This window comes from Dysidea avara, chromosome 5 (genome assembly GCF_963678975.1).
Source record: "Dysidea avara chromosome 5, odDysAvar1.4, whole genome shotgun sequence".
NCBI lineage: Eukaryota > Metazoa > Porifera > Demospongiae > Dictyoceratida > Dysideidae > Dysidea > Dysidea avara.
Genome location: NC_089276.1, coordinates 20,866,501 through 20,885,492, shown reverse-complemented (window position 1 = coordinate 20,885,492; position 18,992 = coordinate 20,866,501). Strand labels below are relative to the sequence as shown.

At 39.2% G+C, this 18,992-nt stretch overlaps 1 protein-coding gene across 1 annotated transcript in view; it reads right to left on the bottom strand.

The window, feature by feature from the left end:
• LOC136255101 (sacsin-like) overlaps positions 1–15,864 on the bottom strand; it is a 37,888-nt gene extending 22,024 nt beyond the window's left edge. The window contains exons 1-2 of the mRNA XM_066047819.1: positions 15,759–15,864; positions 10,728–10,816 (exon numbers count right to left, since the gene is read on the bottom strand). Coding sequence (XP_065903891.1) covers positions 10,728–10,816; positions 15,759–15,765 — 96 coding nt within the window. The 5' untranslated portion in view covers positions 15,766–15,864. The remainder of the gene's footprint in view (positions 1–10,727; positions 10,817–15,758) is intronic.
• Positions 15,865–18,992: the final 3,128 nt, after the last annotated feature.

Here is an 18,992-nt window from a genome sequence, read left to right as displayed (position 1 = left end):
ACAAGCATATTGCTGGCTAATAGCCAGCTGTGGGCAAGCAGTCACCCTCGCCAACAGCAGTTTAGCCACTTCATTCATTTTATAAGCATGCCTAGAAACATTTTATTGTGGGAGGTAGAATCTAATGTTGCAGTTACATTTGTTACAATGAACGGACAGTTCTAGACATACATATCATAGAAAAAATTGTTTAATGTGCATCCTCTATTAAGCCATGACCAATTAACATTCCACAGCTTTTGGTAAAGTGGTCTAGAACATAAAAGAAAGGCAAATTGTAGTAGAAGGCAAACACTCTACGGAACCAGAGGAAACACATGCCACTTGTGAGTTTGCTACTGTAGAGTGAAATAGTGGCCTCGTTTGGTCACTATTCTTGTGACTGCATGCGGTCAAATAGGAATGTGGGCAGGCAAGGGGACCAAAATTGGGTTTCAAGTATTTTAAAATTCAATCTCCAGTTGTCAGCATTTTCTTGTTGTAAATGCTGAATTGATGTCACTAAGACTATTCCATGAAGGTGGTTTTTTTAACAGTGGTATTTTGGTGCATACGAGTACCCTACTAAACACTACTACCATCCATACTTGTTAGATAATATGCAATTCATTCAACACGTATAACAACAAGGTGCATGTAAAGTAATTTGGTTACCTGAAATGCTTAAGTCAGCCTACATCACACAAAGCTGAAGTAATGGCTTACGTCACATTTGTGAGACCTTGAATGTTGTAATATCATGTGATTAAGAACATTAATAGTCATTGCAATGGAGAGCTGCAGGTGGATCAAAAGTGCCATTTTGTTACTTTTCAGTTGACTAAAACCAGTGATGAATACAATATCTATAGGAACTGGGCTGATACATAATTATGGGATAATAATTATCACCCCTGCACTTTCCTCTTTAATTTTTTAAATAGCCTCTTGCCTTCCTCCGGCCCCTGCCTTCCACCCCTTTGGAGCTAGCCTGATACAGTTAACCTCAGTTTAAAATCTATCTCAAATGGCAGGAAACTTAGCTGTTGGCTACTTGTATGGTGGATGCTCTGGAAGGTAAGTAATTGGTATAAAACATGTGAAAATTTGGTACTCATAGCTTCATCGATTGGTGAGCTACAGCACACTGAATACTTAAAACCAGCATTTCTCAATACTTTTATAGACAATAAGACCGGTTTTCCCAGACTGGACCACTTTTTCAGATGAGAATAATCCTCCAGATCTTTGACACTTCATTCACCACCCTCCTCCATTTATCCTATTCGCTATTCATTTTTAACCCAAGAGCACCCCCACAGTGGACACGCACATGGTTTCCTGTAATTGGTTTGTCAAAAACTGCATGTCTCCTTGTTTGCGTGTTGGTACGGCTGTCCAACAGCAACGTGAGCAAACAGGCTTTGAGCTACAGAAATAAACCTTCACTCAATGCATAAAGGATATTTACGTACCATATTAAAGGTTAGCTATCTATTTTTGTCAAATGTAGCCAGGCACTGAAATGATGTATATAAAAGTTCAGTAGGGGCTAGCCTACGTAACAGGCATATAGCCACTGAAAAACAATATACAGTAACAGGCCTTGTAAGCTACAAGGAGTGCTGTACCTTTTCAAGTTAAAAGGGAAAATTACCTGAATCATGAGCATCTTTAAACCAGAGGAATCATCGTACGTGTTACTTACATCTTTTTGGATATCAACCAATTTTCAAAAATGCTTTTGCAAATGTCAGTGACTATGACACTTTTTTTTTATCCGGCCCTAATGGCACTCCCTTCCACCCACACGTCTCTATGGAAAACAAGCTAGAAGAACAACATAAAAAGGGAAAAAGAAAGAATTTACCTACAGAAAAGACACCTAAAAGAACCTACAGAAGCCCAGGGCATGTTAGTGAACTGGTAGATGCCCCTCTGTGACGGCGAGATCTACTGCCGGGGGCACACCAGGATACTTAGAGCGTGATCGAGAACCACGGATGCACATAATGGAGGAGCGAAGCAAGGAGAACCCCAAACTGCTACAGAGCCAGCCCATCACCACTGAATATGGGGAACTCCACTTCTCACTGAGTAATTGAGCCAAATGCTTATAGGTGGTAGTGGCTGCTTTCCCCATTCCACCGGAGGAGGAAAAAATTAATGGGGTAAAACTGCCATGCTCTACTTCGCGTATACGCTCCTCATAAGCACGACGCTTCTCAGCCTCATGCCTACGAAAAGTGGCAGCCAAGGTGATAGACTGATTGGAGGCTGCAAAAGAATTAAAAACGCGAACATCAAAAAAGGTGCGATGATGTAAGCACCTCCAAAAACCAGATGCTCTGATATCCACTTTGGCATTATCATCAAGCACAGCTGAACGGTGATGCATAACCTCACCAGACAGGGCATGTAAGTGAGGTTCTACCTGGACATCATGGCACACTTCTGTCATCAAACTAGCAGTCAAATATCGTACTTCATTATGCCGGATAATTGGAAAGGCACCATGTGGGCAGCTAAGGGCGTGAGACAAGGTAAAATCCTTACCACACACACAGTGCGATGGTAACAATGATGGTGTAAAGCCATAACGTAAACAGACGGCATCAATGAATTCACCTTTATGAAGGGCGAAACCATATGACACTTTGCATGGCAAACAAGACACTATACAAATGTAGTAATAAGCATATAGCTGGACTTCTGTGAAGACATTCATTTAAATTCTCCCTCCCCACTTTGCATTATAGCAGCTGAAGTATCATACACAATATGTGATTATTGACTGGTGTTATTGCAGGATGATAAGCCTGTTTAGACTTGTTCTTAGTGACCTCCCAACTATTTTCTGCTCAACTAACTTCATCATACTTCTCAAGTAGGTTTCTATCCTTCTGAAAGCTTCTCACCAAGGACCCAAATGCAGTATTCAAATTCTCATTCTTCCATGGCCACGATATCTACCAGCTATTCTCAAAACAAATAGAGGAATTTGATTAACATGTAATACACTGTAAATGATGTTTAGAACCTGAACCACTTTCCTGTAATATCATACAGGATGGTAGTACTGTATATTAGGGATCATGAAGAACTGGGCTTTTCCAGTGAAAAGTGTCACCCTAAAACCAGCCGCAATTTCATTCATGATAGCTTGGCAGCATTGGCTAAACCAGGCACAGCCAAGCCCAAAAATGTTTTCAGGCTAACTCCAAATCCTTCCAGAGATGTGCCTTTTTTCCAACCGCAGTATTTACAATACACATATCATGGACTTGCTTTGTGTTCCAGTTCTTTTTGCTGACAATGCAAGGTGTCGATTCGCAAAAGGGCGATGTGGCTTCCCTGTGGCTGTGTTGACTTATCCATAGTGACTGGATTGATTGTAGAGATACTTCTTGTGCTATTCTTCACTTGTAATGCTGTGTAACAGGTGAAGCATAGGTGAAAACAATGTGCAATGGCCACTTCGCCTTCCATTATGTAATTGATTGTTGGGGCACATGTTCTGATGCAAAATTACTTTCACAGCATTCCTGGTGCCATTCTTTATTTTAATACAGTGAATTATGTTATAAATACAGGTAGAAAGAAAAATTATGAATTTTAAGCTGGATTAGGATCGAAGAAAAAGTAATGAAACAAGGAAACAGCTATTTAAAAGTGGTGAAACAAGGAAGATTACCTATACCTGCAGATACACTATTGGACATTAATCCATAACGCAGTCATGGGTATAGACTGAAGTTTAAAGATTAAATATCCACTAGTATATCTGCAGGTATTAGGTAATCTTCCTTGTTTCACCACTTTTTAGCTATTCCCTTGTTTATACTTTTATTCCTTAAAATTCCTTCTACTTGTAAAAAGATGTATCGAATCTTTGAAGATATCAAAAACAATCTGATGGTGGTGTCAACTTTTTCTCAGTACCCAAAAGTATTCACACCCTATTAAGAGGTCAACATTTGTTGGCTCTGCACTGCTAGAAATGGTATCAGCCATTTATCCAGTAAAAGGGTCAGTTTATCACATTACAATGAAACTGCAAGCATAGTTGTCATTACTCAAATAAAACAAAAAACAAACATGTCAACATGTTGAAGTATTTTTGCAGCAAAAGTTGACAGAGGCACTAACTCATTATCTACTGGAGTTAACTTCAACTTCTTAACTATGTATGTAGCTGGTCAGTCATAAAGGTACGATGAGTTACTGAGGTTAAGGCCACAGCATGCACTTCACGCATAGCTTGTAGTGTTACATGTTCAATAATCAGTTGAAGGTTTAATAGTTTATGACAAGGTCAACATTTTCTAGTAGTTACAGTAACCTTGCTCTCTCTTACTCAAAATTAATGTTACTCTTGCTTTCAAGTCTTGTTATACAATACATTTTTGGTAGTGACCAAAACTTCAATAATCAGTTTCATCATCCATCACTTAGTATACTACTGTATTTCTGTTGTTCTTCTCTTCACGGGTAGCACTAAATTCCCTTTGTGACTTACATACAACTCGAAACTTGTACAAAGAAAAAATATATTGTAGAGATTTCTGAACATACTACGTAACAGTAGAACTCTTCACTTTTTAAATACATTGAGCCCTGTCCACTGTATCACCACTATGTACCAGCTGTCGGAATCTGGATTTTAACAATACAAACCATGATCTAGTCTACAACAGAATATCACTAAACCCATAACCCTAGCTAACTGCAATTACTAGTTAAAGCAAAACCCAAACCCTAACCAACCTTAATATTGGACTACTAGAATCAGTGCCTTTTATAATGAGCCTCCTACTAATCATTTTTTGACTCATGTTGAGCATATCTTTGAAGATGACACCCATAATTATGTTTACGACTGGATTATGATCCATCACCACAAACAGAACTTGAACCTTCACCTTCAATATGTGTACGTGATACAGTATGTATTATACATGTATAAGTCATATGCATACTGTATGCACCAATTTATGTGACCCAATAACTGAATATGAGATCAACCAGGAAGCACTAAACACTCTCTTGAGACCAAGCTTGGTGTCTTTTCACTGTCAGCTCAGTGTGGTGCGGCAGGTAGACCATCTAAGGTCTGTCTACAGCAGAATTAGTACATCAAGTCAGCAAATGGTTTAACGAAAACTAACCCAAAAACAAATTGGAGAAACATGAGACTGAAATACAAGGCTTGTGATGAATACTGTAATAAAAACTGGTCAAGCGATATTAAGGAGTGTAAAAGTGGCTACTAAATTAACGTTTTATGCCCATGCACATATAGTATAATGGGATTATTTTCATAGGTAAGCTGGACAGCACAACTTTTTGCAAAGAAGAGATTGTGGTTGACAAAATGCACTTAAGTGGTGTTCGGACGCCTGCAACCCTGATAGGTTTGAAGCACTTAATTAGCAGTATGAATAAATGCTACAAGCTACTTTTGGATTGTTAAATTCAACAAATTATATCCTGAGCATGGCTCTCCTACTACTACCATATAGCCAGACACGTGGTTGATTTCATTTAGATGCCAACAATTGGCTATAGCCATTCTTCATTACAAGAGAGAAAAAAGATATTTACAAAGACAATATGCGTTTACACTAAACTAAAGCTCACAAATAGCAAAATAAGAAAACGACCACATTCTTATCCTTATTACCTCCTTACGTGATTTTCACTAATAAAAAGAATAAACCAAGTGCAGCAACATGTAAAAATGTTTCAAAGAAGTGCAATCATCAACAAGCTTCAATGTTAAATTTGATAAGAGGTTGGCTTATGATGTCATTTAGTGCTTCAGGTCTTGCAGGGAAAACTTGGACTTGGGACACTAATAAAAAGAGAATAACACCAGGACTGTCTTGGTTTGATGTCCCAGGTCTTGCAAGGACTACTTGGACTTGGGACACAATAGTTGAATAACACCAGGTTTGTCTTAGGATGTCCTTTAGTGTCCCAGGTCTTGCAAAATGTCCTAGGATACAAAGGACCATTGGGGACTGGGACTAGAGAGGGTAAGGACACTTGAAGAATTCCCAACATGTTCTAGGATAAAAAGGACCATTGGGGACTGGGACTAGAGAAGGTCTTCACAACAAGGACACTTGAAGAATTCCCAACATGTTCTAGGATAAAAAGGACCATCGGGGACTGGGACTAGAGAGGGTCTTCACAACAAGGACACTTGAGGAATTCCCAACATGTCCTAGGACAAAAAGGACCATTGGGGACTGGGACTAGAGAGGGTCTTTACAACAAGGACACTTAAGGAATTCCCAACATGTCCTAGGATAAAAAGGACCATTGGGGACTGGGACTAGAGAGGGTCTTCACAACAAGGACACTTGAAGAATTCCCAACATGTCCTAGGATAAAAAGGACCATTGGGGACTGGGACTAGAGAGGGTCTTCACAACAAGGACACTTAAAGAATTCCCAACACGTCCTAGGATAAAAAGGACCACTAGGGACTGGGACTAGAGAGGGTCTTTACAATAAGGACACTTAAAGCCAACATGTTTTAGGACACAATAGGACCATTGGGGACTGGGACTAGAGAGGGTCTTCACAACAAGGACACTTGAGGAATTCCCAACATGTCCTAGGATAAAAGGACCATTGGGGACTGGGACTAGAGAGGGTCTTCACAACAAGGACACTTAAAGAATTCCCAACACGTCCTAGGATAAAAAGGACCACTAGGGACTGGGACTAGAGAGGGTCTTTACAATAAGGACACTTAAAGCCAACATGTTTTAGGACACAATAGGACCATTGGGGACTGGGACTAGAGAGGGTCTTCACAACAAGGACACTTGAGGAATTCCCAACATGTCCTAGGATAAAAGGACCATTGGGGACTGGGACTAGAGAGGGTCTTTACAACAAGGACACTTGAGGAATTCCCAACATGTCCTAGGATAAAAGGACCATTGGGGACTGGGACTAGAGAGGGTCTTTACAACAAGGACACTTAAGGAATTTCCAACATGTCCTAGGGTAAAAAGGACCATTGGGGACTGGGACTAGAGAGGGTCTTCACAACAAGGACACTTAAGGAATTCCCAACATGTCCTAGGATAAAAAGGACCATTGGGGACTGGGACTAGAGAGGGTCTTCACAACAAGGACACTTGAAGAATTCCCAACATGTCCTAGGATAAAAAGGACCATTGGAGACTGGGACTAGAGAGGGTCTTCACAACAAGGACACTTAAGGAATTCCCAACATGTCCTAGGATAAAAAGGACCATTGGGGACTGGGACTAGAGAGGGTCTTCACAACAAGGACACTTGAAGAATTCCCAACATGTCCTAGGATAAAAAGGACCATTGGAGACTGGGACTAGAGAGGGTCTTCACAACAAGGACACTTAAGGAATTCCCAACATGTCCTAGGGTAAAAAGGACTATTGGGGACTGGGACTAGAAAGAGTCTTTACAACAAGGACACTTAAGGAATTCCCAACATGTCCTAGGATAAAAAGGACCATTTGGGATTGGGACTAGAGAGAGTCTCTACAACAAGGACACTTAAAGAATTCCCAACATGTCCTAGGACACAATAGGACCATTGGGGACTGGGACTTGAGAGGGTCTTCACAACAAGGACACTTGAAGAATTCCCAACATGTCCTAGGATAAAAAGGACCATTTGTGACTGGGACTAGAGAGGGTCTTTACAACAAGGACACTTAAGGAATTTCCAAAATGTCCTAGGGTAAAAAGGACCATTGGGGACTGGGACTAGAGAGGGTCTTCACAACAAGGACACTTAAGGAATTCCCAACATGTCCTAGGATAAAAAGGACCAGTGGAGACTGGGACTAGAGAAAGTCTTTACAACAAGGACACTTAAGGAATTCCCAACATGTCTTGGATAAAAAGGACCATTGGGGACTGGGACTAGAGAGGGTCTTCACAACAAGGACACTTGAGGAATTCCCAACATGTCCTAGGATAAAAGGACCATTGGGGACTGGGACTAGAGAGGGTCTTTACAACAAGGACACTTAAGGAATTTCCAACATGTCCTAGGGTAAAAAGGACCATTGGGGACTGGGACTAGAGAGGGTCTTCACAACAAGGACACTTAAGGAATTCCCAACATGTCCTAGGATAAAAAGGACCATTGGGGACTGGGACTAGAGAGGGTCTTCACAACAAGGACACTTGAAGAATTCCCAACATGTCCTAGGATAAAAAGGACCATTGGGGACTGGGACTAGAGAGGGTCTTCACAACAAGGACACTTAAGGAATTCCCAACATGTCCTAGGATAAAAAGGACCATTGGGGACTGGGACTAGAGAGGGTCTTCACAACAAGGACACTTGAAGAATTCCCAACATGTCCTAGGATAAAAAGGACCATTGGGGACTGGGACTAGAGAGGGTCTTCACAACAAGGACACTTAAGGAATTTCCAAAATGTCCTAGGGTAAAAAGGACCATTGGGGACTGGGACTAGAGAGGGTCTTCACAACAAGGACACTTAAGGAATTCCCAACATGTCCTAGGATAAAAAGGACCAGTGGAGACTGGGACTAGAGAGAGTCTTTACAACAAGGACACTTAAGGAATTCCCAACATGTCCTAGGATAAAAAGGACCATTGGGGACTGGGACTAGAGAGGGTCTTTACAACAAGGACACTTGAGGAATTCCCAACATGTCCTAGAATAAAAGGACCATTGGGGACTGGGACTAGAGAGGGTCTTTACAACAAGGACATTTAAGGAATTCCCAACATGTCCTAGGGTAAAAAGGACCATTGGGGACTGGGACTAGAGAGGGTCTTCACAACAAGGACACTTAAAGAATTCCCAACATGTCCTAGGATAGAAATACTTGGACTATAAGGGAATACGCTGACTGTCCTGGGATGTCCATACATTGTAGAGGACAATTTCGGACTAAAGGATTTGTCCGGGCAATCCTGGACCTACCTGAAATGCCACGCGTGAGTGAAGTTATAAATGGACAGTACTGTACATGTAATAGTTGTATCATGTACTCGAGTGATTTGCCTGATATGTACACTCAAGCTTGAGGGCCGTCAGGCCCGAGAGCGTGGGTGTACATATCAGGCAGCACATGATACCATTGATATGTACCATGCCAATGCAGGCTAAGAGCCTGCAGGTGAATAATCACCCAAACCAATACGAGACCGACCACCAAATTCATTATATAGACCAACTTGTGAAATTCAATTATGAGACAGCAGCAACTAACATTGTGACTACGTTTGTTAACATGAACGGGCAAGTCCTAAGGGTATAATGGAAAAGTTCAATTTAGCGATTTTACAAGTATTTTAAACCTGCTGCATTGTTTTACAGACTGTTTACAACATTTACTAAACATCTATAGGGGTAAGCTTCACGTGTTACTCGAAAAGTGGGCATGTCCGTACTCGAAAATGCGGCGAACTACTTATGAATATGCTATAGTACTAGTTCTCACCTTAAATAAACGTTTCTCAGCTAATAGGATGGCAAGGGTGACAAATCGCTTCTGTCTGAGTACTGTAGGATGCAAAATGAAAAGCATGGTTTTCATCATGTGACCAATAATAAATTTCCACAATCGATTTTGACTTGAGTTTTTACATAAAGAATTTGGCGGTACTGCTCCCACATCAAGGCCATGGTACATTTAAAATATACCATAGCCAGCCATGGTTTAACTTAGACTATGGTACGCATAGTATGCTTTGAAGTTTGGTTGTTAATGAGGTATTTAAAATCCAATAGATACCCGGGGTAGGTATCTAAACTGGTTAGATACCCGTGATAAAATTATTTGTCACGTGCGCCACGTGTTTAGCTGGATTCCAGTCACTACAACCATCAGAAATTATTGCTAGAGTGTGAAGAAAACATCACTGGATAATAGAGATTATTGTATTCATCTAGGAAGCCTACCAGTGAGTTGTTTTAACACTAATTCGATCAGAAAGCTGCCATTATTGGTAATGACCAGAGCCATATGAGCCATAGTCTAAATTGGTTATCGCCCAAATCCACGGTATCTTCGCTATTTTAGAGACCTTCGGAATGACACATAATCACCTCGGGCGAAAGCGAAGATACCTTGATTTGTGCGATAACCTACACTTAAATGTACCATGGCCAGCCAGGGTTCATAAGATATGTACCCTGAAATTTACCCTTGAAGTTAGGTGGCTTCATGGTACATGTTTGGGATATAGCAATTATTTTTTGTCAATTATCTTGCAATTCAGTATTCTAATACGTATGTACCCGTGGTTTTGCTGTCAGGGTTTGACTCCAGGCTAACTGTTCCCTTGTGGGATGATATATGTGTATGTGTTTTTAAATATTTTAATGACATCTATTTCAACACTCTGTGTGAGATTTTTACAGTGTGATTTGCACCATATAACCGCTTATTGTAGCGGGTACAGTATATATATTTTTTGTACATATTTCATGAACATGGTTTAAAAAGTAAGGCTAAAATAAGGCAATAATATGCTAAAAGACCAGTAGTGAATTGTAACATTCTTTAACAGCAATCAGTTCAATGTGGATTAGTGAGCTGCACGAAAATAATATCCTACATAAATATTATTATGTTTTAGATAGTGAATCTACTATTCTATGACACTGCTATAGTATGTCTGATAAAATTTTGGTTTGGAATGATTGCATACAGTATGTGCGTGTGTGTGTGTGCGGTTGTGAATCTTATGCATATACCTTAAAGATCTGACCATCAGGATATTCTTCAAGAATTTCTCTAATCTCATCTGTGAGAGGTACTTGTTCTTGACCAAAGTATTCACCATCTACACAAATGCAATATCACTTGTGTAGTACACAGTGTAACAAAAATCTATTGGACAAGTAGAAGGGAAAATTAGGAATTTTAAACTGGATTAGGGATCAAAGAACAATAAAGCAGGGAAACAAGGGAACAGTTGAAAGTTATGAAACAAGGGAGGTTGCCTATACCTGCAGATATACTAGTAGACATCTAATCCCTAATTCAGTCATGGTTATAGACTAAAGAGTACGGATTAGATGTCCACTAGTATAAACCTCCCTTGCATCCCAACTTTTTAGCTGTTACCTTGTTTCCCTGCTTTTTGTTCTTTGATCCTTAATCTTCCTATTTTTTCCTTCTACTTGTTTGTTTACTTTGTGGCCACCCACAGTACATACAGTAAACAAATTCTGTGGTTAAGATGCAGTACCAGCCAACTTGTAGCTAGTTGCGACTACGTATTTATAACCTGTTTACCATTAGTAGCTTTTTCTTGTGAGATTACACCTTACCACCCTTTTTGCTTCTCTTGTCTCTTACTATGAATTTGATGATATACCACAATATTGTGATATTTAGTGTGCATGATCATATTGTTCTCATTTTTTCATATCGCCCAGTACTAGTGTTCATTGTTCACCAAAACTGAGATTGAGGCTAAACATGTTGTACGTGAACACCTTAGTATAAGAAGCAGTTGTAACAGGTATATGGAACAAGTATACGTGGTTGATAATAGCTATATCCGTGGTATACATTCAGTTATTCAGTCTACATGCTGAATGTTAAAAGTAATTGAGCTGGAGATGGTAATATGAAAAGAACTAAGAGCAGTTCTACTGTGACTTACACCACAGATACGGTATACCAAAGGGATTGGAAACGGAAGTACAGTAACTCACGTGACGTCTCAGTACAAATTCCCAATGTGATGTAACAAACTCGAAAAAACATCCATGTTCACTTGCGCTAGTTAGTCACCATAGATACTGTCTGTAGTTACGAGCACGAGATTATTTCTAATGGTTTTATTTATCAACTAGTAGCAATTTTTCAGTTTTTCACTTGACGAATGGTTAACCTACGTAGCATTGTAATAACAGGAATGCATGTGCGACCACAAGAGGCTGTTGTTTGTAATAAACAAGCCACCAGTATGTCAAAAGGTAAGCGAATTATGTTATGGCCACACTGTCTCATTTTTGTGAACTTTTCACTGTCTTAGGAAGCAGCTAAACTAGTTTTGTTTTGAAATCTATATCAAGTGTGTAATGTAATAGGCAACTTGGATTTATTGTATCAATTGTCATATTGTACAAATTTACTGCTTACCACTTTACACTTGGTAGACTCATGACCGATGCTAGATATCAATTTACCATATCATTAACTGCTACCACATTAGAAGGGTACAATGAGTGTGTTGGATTGCTCTGAAACCAAAGCTGTATGGTATGGGGACAAAAGATAGAATGTTCTGATAAGACACAAAATTTTGAAGAAATCATCCAAGCCACATGATTAGACATCCATCAAAGAACAGCAAATGACAGTGTACTGGTGACCGACAAGCAAGAGCTAAAGATGCACTACCAAATTATATGGTTAAGCAATCAGTGTACTTTCAAAAGAACTGACGTAAAACACATAGCTATACATTGCACACATGTAATTCATAACATGTCAAAAAGTTGTTAATACAAAGTCATTCAAAGACCACGCCCACAAAAAAATTAAAAATTACGGAAAATGTATTGCTCCTATTGGGAAGGCCATAAAAAATAATTGCATTTTGTTAAAATACATCCCCATCTTAAAGTAAATTGCCTTATATCAGTCAGAAACTAAAAGTACATCATATAGTAAACCATTTTATCGACAATGCTGTAGCCTGACTGGCTTTCCAATATCCGCCTTTTGGCAATGAAGTGCGGGTTCCAGCAGAAGCGCCTAATACGCAATGTATTGTGGGATTCACCCAGAGGGGAAACGGTTTGTTTGTAGCACTACTGAGGGACGAATAACACAAATATCGGTCAATAATACGTTCTACAGTAATGTTTCATTGTACTGACACTATAAACCAGCTGGGAAAAGTGTGGGCTAATACACCACCAAAATTGCATTTCGATACGAGTGCGTAACTAATGGTGATTTACCTTTCTTCGCTAGTCTCAATAGTCAGTTCAATGGCTACAACAAGCACTACAAATGAAGTTCGTTCACTGGGTAAGTATAACCACGCTTATTCCTACAACTTAATCTTGACTAATTCGTGTACAAACTTGTTGTTTGTGGTATATTCACTGATGACATTACACAGCTGGCATAAAATGGTACAACCAATAAAATAACACACTGAAGATATAAAAATCAGTTACCACACTTACACACCCACCCAAACACACAGCTGCTCATAGAGTGATATGCAAGATCTTTTACTGACAATGTCACCAACAAACTGTGATGGAAGGGAAACAGCACACCAAATAGAAACATAGATGTAAGGCAAAGTGATATTGTTCTGCGTGCTAGTATGCAACTAATTTAAAACACTGAAGGAAAAGGAGAACAATCACCAGATACACAACACTTTCAACACAAATAACAAAAATAATAGAAACCAAAACAATACACACACTGTCATATTGCCCAAGACTCTTGAGTGACCGCAAGAAAAGAACACAACACACACATCTCTCCAAAGTACAAGGAACAGATTGCAACATTACAGAATACGTACACGTACATTCTGTACGTACATTTATTTCATTGATTATTTGCGTAGCTGCAACACAAATGCAAGACATGCACTATTCCACTGTGATGAAGTGCCATCAGTCTGAATAAACTTAAATACCAGTGGTTGGGAACAGTTCACCTTGACTGAGCCTTAGACTGAGAATCTGGTAGTCAGCAGTTGGTTTTTTAACAGTGCCTGGTTCAATACAATAAGAGTCTCAAGCCATGTTCAGTCCTCTGAAATACATACCACTGTTCTCTGCCATGTTCAATCCTCTGAAATACATACCATTGTTCTAACATTGTCAGTGAAGACAAACCCGAAGACAAACATTGATAGTGAAGACAAACTATAAATTTGCTGCTTTGTACCGCCTGTGAAATTCAAGAGTAACAAAATTTTATCAACCTTGGCACTAGTACAGTACTGCTGCCTTGATCCTTGATGACTGATGATTACGACTGATGATTGGCAGCTGGGCTCGACCATCCATCACCGTTACTACTAGAAGTATCCTCTATTAATTCTAAAATTCTAAAATCTTCCCGCTCCATTCTCACTGTTACCATCACTGAATGTATCAAACTTTCACAGGGTAACTCAGTTTCACCGTCCGTTTCCAGTATTGTCTAGCAGTATAGTGACAGCCTAGGAGACAGCATTCTGGCGAAGCAGAAGGATCAGTCCTTTGTTACTACAAATTCTTTTAACTTCTACATCCATCAACTGCTGATAAATCAATCGGTTACTTGAGCGCCTCTGTCTCCCTACAATTAAAAAAAAAAGAGAAGGAAAATCACCGTAATTGTATGTTTAGTATGTGGAAATATTTTAGTTTCGTTTGAGCCATATTTTTTGATATGATCACTGTACACATATTCACTGTACAGTTGAAATATTCAAAGTGTATGGTTTCTTCATTAGTTACGGTGTGAGAGATGGTAAAAAAACCCACTGATTTAAAAACACATTCTGTACTGGTAGGGCTACCCCAGTACCTGTAGCCTTGGCCAGCTCTGTATAGCAATGGTTTCTTTATTGTTGTGTGGTAAACCACTGAAATAAGTCATAACTGGGACCAATCAATCATATGTTTATCCACTTCATAGTCTGATGGAATGTAAGGCTTCCATTCAAATGCAATCATATGACCTGGAATTGAATGTGGCCTGGTGACCCAAGTGTTTGATAATTGCAGACGCACTTGCAGTACAGTATGTAGAATAGATCTAAGTTCTGCTTCTACAACTGTACAAGGCCATGGGTAGCTGAAAATCAATCATTGATAAATCTGGATAAATTGCCAGCATCCAATGTGTCACTACCACAAATTCGCCAAAACACGACTCTTGCAAACCCTTCAAACTTTTGTTACTGTCCTGGGAGACTTAACTCCTTCATCCTGAAGTGAAAACAGATAAGCCACGAACACACCTGCTCGCCATCTTGTCCTTAGCAACTGCACAATGGGGTAAATGTTATAGCGCACGACTTCTGTTTCCAATCCCTTTGGTATGCTATATCTATGGCTACACTGAAGGAACAAAACTCGATAGCCCTGATACCGATAATTGCTAAAGCTAGCACTTGATAATAGAACCCGAGGTATGGTGTGAGACTGCATTACGTGCTGTTATTGTTATTATCTACTTTACCAGTTAGGCACTGGAGGGTGTACACAGAAGGCAGAGCCTGTTCGAGGTGTTTACCCATAGCCTAGGAGCCTAAGCGAAAATCTTTGAGCTAAATATCCTAAAGTGAAACGGGACAAATACCTAGAAGGGGTGAAAAAAAGCCAACCCCATCGTGACTTGATCCGCAGGCCACCCAGATTCCGGCCAAGCGCCACGCTCGGAGCCAACTTTGGGGAGGTCACCTAAGTAGGGAAATGTTGTTGTTATTATCTACTTTACCAATTAGGCACTGATGAATGTCGCAAGGACAGGAATAAAAGACTGACTCGTCAATAGAGCCAGTGTTGGAGGCTGGACAGAAATATATTTGACGTGTTCTTTGCCAACCTCACTGACATTTAACTGCATGCCTAGTGCCAGCATAGATAGTATATTCTTCGTACGGAGAATATACTATCTATGGTGCCAGTTAATTGTATTGATTTTCATTTGCACGTGTACATTCATCACTGCCACAACGCATAAAAAGTATACAACCAAGTAATTTAAAACGTACAAATCAAACGGTACAAAACATTACAACTCACCTGCCATGGCGCAGTGTTCGTAGTGACTATCGGTACTCGCCGGATCAGACCTCCGGGTAAAGAGACGTTAGTGTAGTTTCTTCTTCTTTATATAGCACGAAAGTAGTAATTAATAAATACAAGCACAACGAATTGTCATTTCCCTAGAAGTAGCCGTTTCTTGTTTAATACTCAAAACGTGTTGACGCGCGCCGTTTCTGATTTGAAATGAACATTTCTAAGAATCCTGAAGCCGTACCCGTTTGGATCACTGGTTGCACTCAGAATAACACTATACTAAAGTAAGGACGGTTCTAGAAGGAGAAGATTGCTTGGGGGCACTGAAGCTCATTGCAGACTATGCTAGACCTGGCATTTATATTTGCTGTGTTGTATCAGCTGTAATTAGCTACTACCTTACACAGTAGCTAGCTATGATTAATTAAGTAATTAATTAATCAATTATTAAGTAGTACTAGCTATATACAAAAGGCACTGCTGAAAAGCAGTAGTTTTCTACTGATGTAGCCTTCCCTTAAAACAAAGAAAAGAATAGAAAGACTGAGCAAGCAAGGGAAAGAGCCATTAAAGTTGCAAAATCATAACTTGAAAATTAATACTCTTATAGAACAGTCAAATTCTCCCTCCAACAAGATATCTCAAAGCTACTAGACTGTATGTTAAAGACATTATTTTCTAGGGGAGAAGGAATTTGCTCCAGTTTACAAACCAGACCGTGTAACATTGTTGTCATATACAAAGCTAAGTGTGAGTTTCTGTGCATGCATGTAGGTATTGTATTGACCATAGATCTATCACTTCTTGTAGTGCTATCACCCATGCATGTGTACAAGATGAATCCTTGATTCTATAGCTGGAAAAAAAGTAATAACTTGCTATTAGACTATATTATATTTTGATTCATTGTTTATAAAGCCATTCCATTTTTTTCAGTGTATCATGTACTTGTATATACGTAACTACATGCATGGGTTACCCCTATAGAGGGGTGCTTTGAAGTGAATTGAAATTGAACCTTCAATTTTCTTTTATATATATAAATATTGCATTCATATCTCGCCATTGTGCCAAATATCACGTATGCATGGGATACTGAAGGTATTGATCCACTATTAAAATTACAACCTTGGGCTTTTTAGAAACAATAGATTATATATAATGGGCAATAGATTTGTTAAACAAAAGTTAACGGAGGTAGACTATTTGTGTGTACTTGTGTAGTAACATTGCAGCCAGCAAGCATGGGAGAGTACAGTGTGAATATAAAGGCTACATACCATGTATGTAGGATACCTGCATCAATGCACTAGAGGTAGTATAGAACAGTAAGTATATTATTGAATTGGAGGACATTATGAAAACATGCATGCACAGGAAAATGTTGCATGTTAGGATGGCCTTAGAAATCCCTGTGGCTTCAGAGTCAGGAACCCCAGGTATTTTTCCCCCAAGCTTCATATACAATCAGGAGTCAGGCTGATCATATCACTAATCTTATTACATAATTATATAGGAGAACCATGGAACACCTTGCACACCTATACCCACCATCATTGGACGACAGTTGAGAAGTGAATGATATCAGCTTGAGACAAATGGCTGATTGTGATTCTATTTACCGACTAGCATTAAATTGCTACAGAGTGTATGTAGATAAACAGCTGGGGGCATGTATAGACTGTATGTGGTGTGGTACGGCATGTACACTCTGATACATTTATATGTGAATAATGGCAGCTGGTTACAGGTGAGCTGATTTATTCTCAGGCTAACATGCAAAATAATCATGTCTGCATGCATAGCACATAAATTAAAAAAAAATCCTTTTAACCAATTAAGTCAATATCTAGATGTATACATTCACACTGCAGATATATTCATTACCTTATATAACAGCACTTCTACCCCTGGATCAAGAAAGGAAGAGTGATATGTTAAACCTGGGTATAATTATATACTGAGACAGAAATCTTAAATATGAAAGAAAATATAATACACATCATAAGTTAGTTTCAAAGTACAAGAAAATTAAAATTATATGCGACTTACTTGTTTATCTAGTGTTATTGACACATTGCAATTGCCTGGTTCAAGTAGGACCAGTTATTTAACAGGTAAGACTGAGTCAAATATGCTCAAACTTTTGCCCAAAATGCTTTCAGGAGTTTCCCAAAATTTCCACCTATTATGCTCTTCAGTATTCCCATTATACTTGTATTATGCTCCTAGGTTAGCAAAATTTCTTACAATTATCTGGAACATTTTGCGGTATTAGAGTATTTCACTACAAGGTGACTGTCCTATGAGAGAGTATCACTCTATAAGGATGCATTTGAGTGCTCTATTGCAGCTTCCACTGACTGGCTCTGTTAGAGAGTATTGATTTTATTTTCATGTCCATAGTTAGAAATATCCACCTAATATTAATGCTGGCATAGCACTCCAGCCTATTAAGCTTTGTATTATGCTGACATATTTGATGCAGGCCTACTTGCAGGATTTCTATGATTTCTGAAATTTCATGAATCCAACCAAGAATTTTATAGGTATAGAGCTGGAGCCTGCCTGCCTGCCTGCCTTACTGATTCCTGCCAAGCATATCTCAACTGTGGTAAAGCTACAGGTTTGATTTCTTCACTGTTCGACATTGCTTCAGCTCAAGACATGCCTTTTTGCCATCCACTGCAGCTACAATACATACATCTTGGACTTATCTCCTTTATGGTCCATTTCTTTCCCCACTACTGTGTAGATGTTTATTGACAGTAACATGTCATGGTTTTAGTGCTTTAATTTCTGTGATTGATTGCAGAGGCACTTGGTTTCTTGTACTGTTCTTCATTTGTAATGCTGAGTAATGGGCTGAACATAGCAGCTGAAACTAAAGTGCAATGGCTACTTCAAATTTCAGTAATTGATAGTTGAGGGATGTGTCCAGTCATGCAACTAGTTCTGGATATGCAATAATATGGATTCCATTTAATGTCAGGCAACTGGTTATTTATTATTCTTTGCACATATTTTTGTGCCCAAGCGCTCATCATTTGGGAACCCAAATTTTACTAAAAGAAGTTTCTAACTAGCTATATACTGCCATTATTTTTGTATTCTACAGCATCATCAGTATGTGAAAAGCTATGGTACATAAGAAAGATTTTAGCTGCATTCTATTATTATAAACATTTTAACTAGGCATACTGCTCACTGGTTCAACACACACATGTACACTAACAA